General features: G+C 45.7%; 1 protein-coding gene across 1 annotated transcript; it reads right to left on the bottom strand.

The window, feature by feature from the left end:
• Positions 1–5641: 5641 nt before the first annotated feature.
• Positions 5642–7481, bottom strand: IER3 (immediate early response 3). The gene is made up of 2 exons (XM_063296385.1): positions 7251–7481; positions 5642–6590 (listed from the first exon to the last, which is right to left on the bottom strand). Exons 1-2 carry the CDS (start codon positions 7449–7451, stop codon positions 6243–6245), a joined length of 549 nt encoding a protein of 182 aa, XP_063152455.1. The 5' UTR covers positions 7452–7481; the 3' UTR covers positions 5642–6242.
• Positions 7482–7960: the final 479 nt, after the last annotated feature.

Raw genomic sequence — 7960 nt, 5'->3', positions numbered from 1 at the left:
GCACCAATTCCATACATTCCTAGACTTGGAGGCCCTATACTGTCACCCATGTGTTGGTAACCTTCTTTTTGGATTCTTACACATCTTTTTGGATGTACTCTACCTAGAACTCTTACATAGCACTCGACATGGAAGTTGCAACTGGTCCAGAATGCAGCAGCATGGACAGTTATGGGTACACCTCAGTTCAACCCACAAAGCCTCGGTTCTGCAAGCTTTACTGGCTCCCAGCAGACTTCCAGGCACATTTCAAACTGCTGGTTATCCCCTTTTAAGCCCTCTATGGCATAAAGGTGGGTTATTTGTGGGACCGCCTGTTTCCAATTTCTTCTGCTCATCCCACAAGGTCAGGCAGGTTGGGCATGCTCTGGATCTCTTCCATGACACAATGAAATCTAATGGGACTCAGGAAGGATGCCTTCCAAGTCACAGCACCTGTCTAAGGAACACCATATCGCCCAAGATTTGGGTGGTCCAGACCTTGCCAGCCTCTTCCTCCAAGCATCGGGCCTGGTGTTAGATGCACTCATGTGAGTACAATGATTGCTCACTCTGTTGCGTTTTGTTCTGGACGTGAAATGTCATTTTAATGGCCTCTATTCATTGTTTACCAGCCAGAATCTCATGTCAATCAGGCCGCCACAGAAATGCATTAAATAGAGAAATGCTCCTCTAGATATTGTCTGGTAGAAAGTGTTCCACTAAATTCAAGTGGCTAGTGTCAGGGTAGCCTTACTTCAAATAAGACACGGACTCACTTAGAGGGTCTAAGGATTTCCGGGTTTATTGAAGCAGAATGCATACGGAGAAAAAGACGGGAATGCGGGCGTGGTAGCAGGGTACCCCGTTTATACCCTGGTGGCGGACCTTGTCCTCCTCCACCCCCCATTGTTCCCCAAGCCGGGTCCGGATGGGTGATTTGAATTGGTATGGGTCTGACGATGGGCGATTCGGGTGATCTCCGATGGTTTCCTTTGTCTCTTTGCCTTCGTCCGGTGCAGGTGCGTCCCCCGGGGTAATGTGTGGGAGTTCCCCTGATCTGTTAATGGTTTCCATGTCCTGTCCGAGGTGCGCTTCTATTGTCCTGGTGATTGTTTTAGGAGTTTGGGTGCTTAAGGGATGATGTGTGTGTTTAAAGGATAATGGTTATCGCTTCCTCTTTCCTGATGGGCCTGTTCCCCGTTGTGATGCACTTATGCCTTGCAACGGGGAACATGACAGCTAGTAGCACAGTTCACAAAACCATTTCAAGGAAGTTATTAGGGGAAATGGAAGCCTGTTCAAAAAGACTGTTCATCAGCCATTCCGGTCTTGCCCAAGCCACTTCTGCATGGTAGCCTTCCAGGAAAGTGAAGACCAGAGGCAGGTGCTCTTTGTGAATGTATTTATGTATCTATGTATTTATTTATGTAGCATATTTGCTTACCACCCATCTCGTGTGCGATGACTCTGGGCGGTTTACAACGATTAAAGATAATTGGATGTTTTGATGGCCAAGAAATTAAAGGAATATGAAAAAAAATAAATTACATTAAAAAATAAAAAATAAATAAAGCAATTGCAGAAAAGCAGAATGAGTTATTTGCATTTCTCTTAGTAGCAGAAGATGTGGGCCAGTTAGGGATGCCTGAATAGGTATTTTCATGGATGGAGTGTGAAGAGTTGAAACATACTGTTTGCCAGAGATTACAAAATGGTACTGGTGGGGTAAAATGAACCATCTGCCTTCCAGATCTTAAGAAAGTACAGGTAGTCCTTGCTTAACTACCACAGTTGGGCCCAGAATTTCGGTTGCTAAGTAAAGCAGTCATTAAGCAAATCTGCCCCGATTTTACAACCTTTTTTCTGGTGGTTGTTAAGCAAATCACTGTGGGTATTAAACAAACCACATGGTTGTTAAGCAAAGCACATGGTTCCCCATTAATTTTGCTTGCCAGAAGCTGGCCAGGAAGGTAGAAAATGGCGATCGCATGACCATGGGATGCTGTGATGGTCATAAATGCCAAACAGTTGCCAAGTGCCCAAATCGTGATCATGTGACCATGCGGGACGCTGCAACGGTCTTAAGTGTGAGGACTGGACGTAAGTCGTTTTTTCCAGCACCGTCATAAGTCCGAACTGTCACTAAATGAATGGTTGTTAAGTGAGGACTACCTGTACTACATCCAAGAGTAACAAAGAACTCAAATGCAAAAATGCTCATCCTCTGATAAAACTACATAATACGAGTTTGTTGCTGCAGCACAGTGCTGGGAAGAAGCCAGTGTAAATCTGTTCTTTAAAAAGTTTCCAACACGGTGAGATCCAAGAAATTACAGCCTCATTAGCGTAACATCTGTTCTGGCCAGATTTATGGAAAGGATTACTAAAGAGAAAAATATCATACTGTAGGCATAAAAGGTCAAGTTTAAAAAAGAAAGAAAGAAATCAATACCCCTTTGAAAATTTATGAACTACCTGCATGAATCTTTAGAGATTATCAGGTAAATAAAGTTTACTAAAGTTTATTAAATTTAAAAAAAAAGTTGATGGCCCTCATTAAAGGTTTATGAGTTATCTTAGCAGTCATGAAAGCTTAAGAAAGGGCAGGAGAAGTTCATGGGAAAAGAAGCTAAAACTTGGTGGGAGTTACTCAAAAAGGTGAGATATTAAAAGTGCAAAAAGATGGAGGAGAAAAGAAGAAAGGAAGTGGAAATATGAGAAAAGGATACATAGAAGAAATGAAAAAGGATAGATTGGCAAGGAAGAATAGACAAAATTAACAAGGAACTTAAGAGTCCATGTCAGGAAAACTTAAGATCAAGAATGAGCTGGGGTAGATGAAGGAAGCAAAGAATAAAAGAAAAAGTATTTTTTTGAAAAAAGAAAAGAATCATTACAATAAGTGCTCAGTGAAGAAGGGAAATGGCAATTAAAAAAAAGGCAGAACTACTCAGCTTTTAATTTGGTTCAGTTTTCCCCAAGAAGGAAGTAGTTGTCCTATGAGCAGGTTGTGAAAGCAGATAGAAGAGGTTGGGCTGAAGTTGAATGAATAAAGAGTCTCAAGGAATCCCCAGTCTGAATTAGTAAATCTCCAGGTAAATTATATTCTAAGGAAGCAACTGTCACAGAAAATACAGAAGTAAACAATGCTGAGGAGATAGAACCATGTTTATTGCAACGGTCGTTGGGCGCCTGCTTTACGAGAAAGGGGGACCCCAAACAATGGGAAAGCAGAGAGTTTTACAGAAGTTGAGGGCTACAAGGCGGGAAATCCTGATTTGCTGGCCAGTTTTGGGGAAGCTAGCTGGTCCTTGTCTGTGTACCTGGGGTTAGTTCCATCATTAGGCAAAATGGGCCTTTCAGGAGGGCAGCAGAATTGTTGAAGAAGTCCATGGTTAAAGGAGATGGACTGTTGAGGCCAGCAGGCGGAACAAGGATGGAAGGCTGGGCTTTCTCTAGGTTGCAACTCCCTTGTAAGGGCTGCCCTTGGGCTGTATTGGGAGCTGGTGAGGAGGCTTCTGCTCTTTGGTTTAGATGGGATTGCAGGGGGTTTTGTCTGGGGGGGGGGGTGTCAGTCAATTTGGGTCTGAAAGGATTGGATAAAGAGAGGAGCTGGATTTTGACCCTGGTGATATCAGGGAGGAAAAGGGTGCAGTTTTCATTTTGTGTTAGATTTATCTTCTCCACCACAATTGGACCTGGCTGCTGGTCTAGCCAAACCTTTATGAGTTGGCACTGAAGATGTTGCCTAGTCTGGCAATGAAACGTCTGCAAGAAGACAACCTCAGAGAGCACCAAGGACTCCCTTATGCATTATCTCCTGACAGAATGGTGAAGTGTCAGATAAGTATAGGAGAACCAATGCCTAGAAAGTAGGAAAAGGAGGCACCAGGGAATTTCTGACCAGTTTGACTGACACCAACACCTGGGAAAATTCTAGAGCAGATTATGAAGAGGTCGATCTGTAGGTCCCTTGATAACAATGCAGTAATTAATAAAGGCCATTCCGGATTTATGAAGAGCAAGATTGTGGGAATGCTGCAGTCATAACTTATTTGATTTCAGCAAAGCATTTGAGAACCATATGACATTTGGATTAGCAAGCTAGCTAGACGTGGGTTGGATGGCATGAAAATTAAGGGTGTACATGTTGTCTTGAAAATTGTACTCAAAAGTGCTCATCTCTGGTTCCTCATCAAGTTGGAGAGAAGTATTGAGGGGGGATGCTACAGTAATTGGTCTGAGTCTTCTACTCTTCAGTATTTCTGCATGAAATAAGGAGAATGCTTACCAGATTTACAGGGGATATGTCCTAACAACCAGGAAACACACTGAGACGAGGAACTGGTCTCTAATATTTATTGCTAGTACTTAACAGGAATCCTAACAAATTGAAGAAGCGTGGGAAAAACCCAGACATATAACCCCCAAGGGTTAAGGCGGTCCCGATCTGTGTCTCTTTGAAGGGCTGCCTAATTCCTCAGTGCTACGCATGCGCTTGACAGTCTGGATGGGAGCCCCCTGCTGGCCATCCTTACTCATGACAGGATGTAACATTGGGTGGGATAGCTAGAACTACAATTATGATCCAGTTATCTGGAGGTTGTGAGGAAAGGAGAGGGCAAAACAAACTCAGATTAAACCCGGCAAGACAAAGGTACCGTTCTGGGCTGCCAGAAACATTGGTTCCAGTGATGGAACTAGATGGACTTACAGTTCCCTGAATGAACCAAGGGTGCTCCTGGATTCATAGCTCCCACCAGCACAGCTGATGTAAATCATGGCCAGGAGTGCCTTTGGCCAGCTGTGGCCCTATCGGGACCAAGAAGCCCTGGTGGTGGTGACCCATACTCATTGCCATGTGGGTCAATTATTACAGCACACTCCACGTGGGGAGGCCTTTGAAGATGACTTGGAAGCTACAACTGATACGGAATGCGTTGGTCACTGTGCCGGTTACCGGACCCGGTTCATAGTGTTGGTTCTACCCGTAGAAAATATATAGCTCAGGGTTAAACCGTTGGGTTCCTGGTGTTCTCTGAGCTTGGCTTGCGGCAGTGAGAGCTCCGTCACCATTGTTTCTTCTTTTATTTGTAATGTTTGTATGTGTGAGGGGGTCACTTTGTAGAGGTAGAATGCAGGCGCTGGGGGGTGTTGGCATGATTCCTCAAATATTGGGGGGCTCATGACAGCTCCAAGACCAGACTGTATGCCCTCTTCCTAAACACTGCTTTCATAAATCCCAGTCAGGCAAAGATTATAATGTCAAACTTTTATTGATTTGTTCACAGAACATACAGGGTTCAGCCAGTTCATCTGGAATAGTATTGACATGTAAAGTGCAATTCACAAAAGTGATCTACTAAAGTTTTGGAAATGCTGGTGGGGCTGCATCACCACTTGCAAACTGCTCCTACCTACACAGCAAACGAACACCAAAATAAAGGAATGTTCTGGCTAATACATGTAGCAGGGAAAAAAAATTGGTCATTTTATTCTTAAAATAAAGAATGAAGAAAAGCATCTTTACTATAACTTTTTTGGGGCCTGTTATCAAGAAGCTAAGATATGTCTTGTCCATCAGTTTCAATGACAACATTCTCTTTTTACCTGTCAGTTTTTCTATTTTTTTTTCCTGTCACATAATCCCCCTCCCCTCCCAAATGCACCGGAGCATCACAACACTACCTGCAGGATTTCAGCAATCACAGTATAACCTTCATTAAAACATTGTCCCTTCTCCAACGTATAAATCATAAAAACGGGCCTTGTTTTAAAAAATCAGGCCTTCTTCCTATCAAAGATTTATGGCCAACAAACTCTAGCATAATTCTGCCTTGCTAGAGAGACACAAACATTACAAGGGCTCTTTTAAAGTTTACGGTGCAGCACACGAGCAGCATTTTCCATATTATCTCCCATAAATAAAAGTCAGTTAAAATTACAAATAGATATTATTATTATTATTATTATTAATAAATATAAATATTAAATATCACCCTTCCCTTCCTTCTATTGCAGCAACAGGGAATGTCCTCCTCCTGTTTCATAATGCAGTGTCAGTTCAGTTCAAGTTTTTATGACGTCAGCCTCACTCAGCAAGCTCTGGCAGGAACACGCAAGTTCCTCCACCTTCGCTCCTGCTTTAGAAACAGGCTTTTCTAAAGCCCGGGTCTTGCCCATGACAACGGCAGTCCCTCAGTGTGACTTTCCAGACTAGGCCTTGGTCCATTTCTCCCTCTGGTGGGAGGGGTTGGTCTTCAGAAAGCAGCTGGATTCTGCTGCAGAAAATGGGTAATGTCAACTGCAGACCCGGATGACCTGTCCTCTTCCCAGTGCCAGTCAGAAGCATTGGCCTCCGCCGGGATTTCCAGCGAGGAGGCTGGTACAACAGGCTGCTCTGTGGTGATGGGCTGTTCCGAAAGGACAGGTTGGCCCTGAGATTCCCAGCCCTGCTGAGAGCAGCCAGATATGTTGTCTTCAAGGGTGGCTCCGGCAAGGAGGTGGTCTTCTTCTGCACTGTAGACTTGGAAGAAGACGACGGCGAGGAAGAGGAAGAGGAGGTGTTTAGCATAGCTGCGCCCCTCAGTGGGGTAGTAACGCTTTACCTGGAAAAGAGAACGAAGAAAGGGGATTAGCGACACGGCTCCCTAACAGTCTCTGCGTTTTCTTAAGCGCCTCTGCAATGAATTAATGCCCTCCACTTCCAGGGATCACTCTCATTCTAAAACACAACATGCACCATGCCCATGCCGGCTGGGGAATTCTGGGCATCGAAGTCCATACATCTTACAGTTGCCATGTTTGAAAAACACTGCATTGGAAGGACCTATTGCTGCTGTCCCCCGCTCAGTGCCTGCCCGTATTAATCAGGGATGATGGTTATAGTCCAACATACTACAAAGCACACAAGCCTGAAGACCACTTACAGAGAGCACTAAGCCTCACGCATTCACTGGGGAATAACCCCTGTTCAATTCCATGGGGCTCATACGGGATCAGCATACATGAGTTTGCAGGGTGTTAGACACAGAATGCCTTGCTCACTGCTCCTCTCCCAGTGTTCCTCAACCTTAGTCCCTTTAAGGTGGGTGGACCTCAACTCCCAGAATTCCCCTGCCAGCAGCACTGACTGGGGAATTCTGGGAGTTGAAGTCCACACACCTTACAGTGGCTAAGAACATTGCTCCAGGTGGACCCAGGACTTCTTGGACTGCCCCAGCGACCCTCCCGTTTCTCCGCCTGGTCTACGAAGACCCAAGACTTACCACTGGAGGGTAGAGTACTTTCCGGGAACGTTTCTTGAGTTTGCTGGTCTTGGAGAAGTTCCTGTGGGCAGGACCCTTCTCGTCCTCCGGGAGAGGATCAAAAGTGAAGTATTGGGGCTCGGTAGGCTCGGCTCTCCTGGAGATTTGGGGCATGCTGTGCGGCGGCAGCGGCGGCAGTGTCGGCTTGCAGGCGTAGCACATGGTCGTCCAGCCAACTGCGGAGAGAAGGCAAAACAGCTGAAGCGCTGAGACTGAGGAGTCGCTCCGCCGGTCCGGAATTTATGAATGGCGGAGGCCCCGCCTTCCTCGCCACCCATTGGCTAAGCTTGTGAGTGGACAGCTCAGATGGGAAAGTCCGAACTTAATCAGTTCAGTGCATCCAGGCTTGGGAGGTTTAGGAATGTCACGCATAGGCCACGCCGCGGGAGGGGGGAGAGTGGAAGAGAAGGCCGGCGTCCCTGCAGCCAGTGAAAGCGGAGGGAGGGTGTTGTTTGCAAAACACGCATCCCCACGCGCTGTCTATGCATCCCGGCCACTAAAACAGACGAGGAACTGAGCCACTTTCCCAAACCCAGGGATGCCCTTGCAATCTTTACAACCCTTTATGGTGCAAAGACTGGAACACGCAGAGAGGCGGAGAGGCAATCTTCGAAGCCTGTTGAATACCCCCACCCACGGAAGTTTAAACTTCTGTGGAGTCGCGCCCAACT

This window comes from Candoia aspera, chromosome 2 (genome assembly GCF_035149785.1).
Source record: "Candoia aspera isolate rCanAsp1 chromosome 2, rCanAsp1.hap2, whole genome shotgun sequence".
Classification (NCBI taxonomy): Eukaryota; Metazoa; Chordata; class Lepidosauria; order Squamata; family Boidae; genus Candoia; species Candoia aspera.
Note: the sequence above shows the minus strand (reverse complement) of the source record. Positions and strands in the feature narration are given on the sequence as shown.

Coding starts and splice junctions, on each gene's coding strand:
- IER3 (XM_063296385.1), bottom strand. CDS start 7,451: ATGTGCTACGCCTGCAAGCCGACACTGCCGCCGCTGCCGCCGCACAGC. Junction 6,591..7,250: donor AAGTACTCTACCCTCCAGTG/GTAAGTCTTGGG, acceptor TCTCTTTTCCAG/GTAAAGCGTTACTACCCCAC.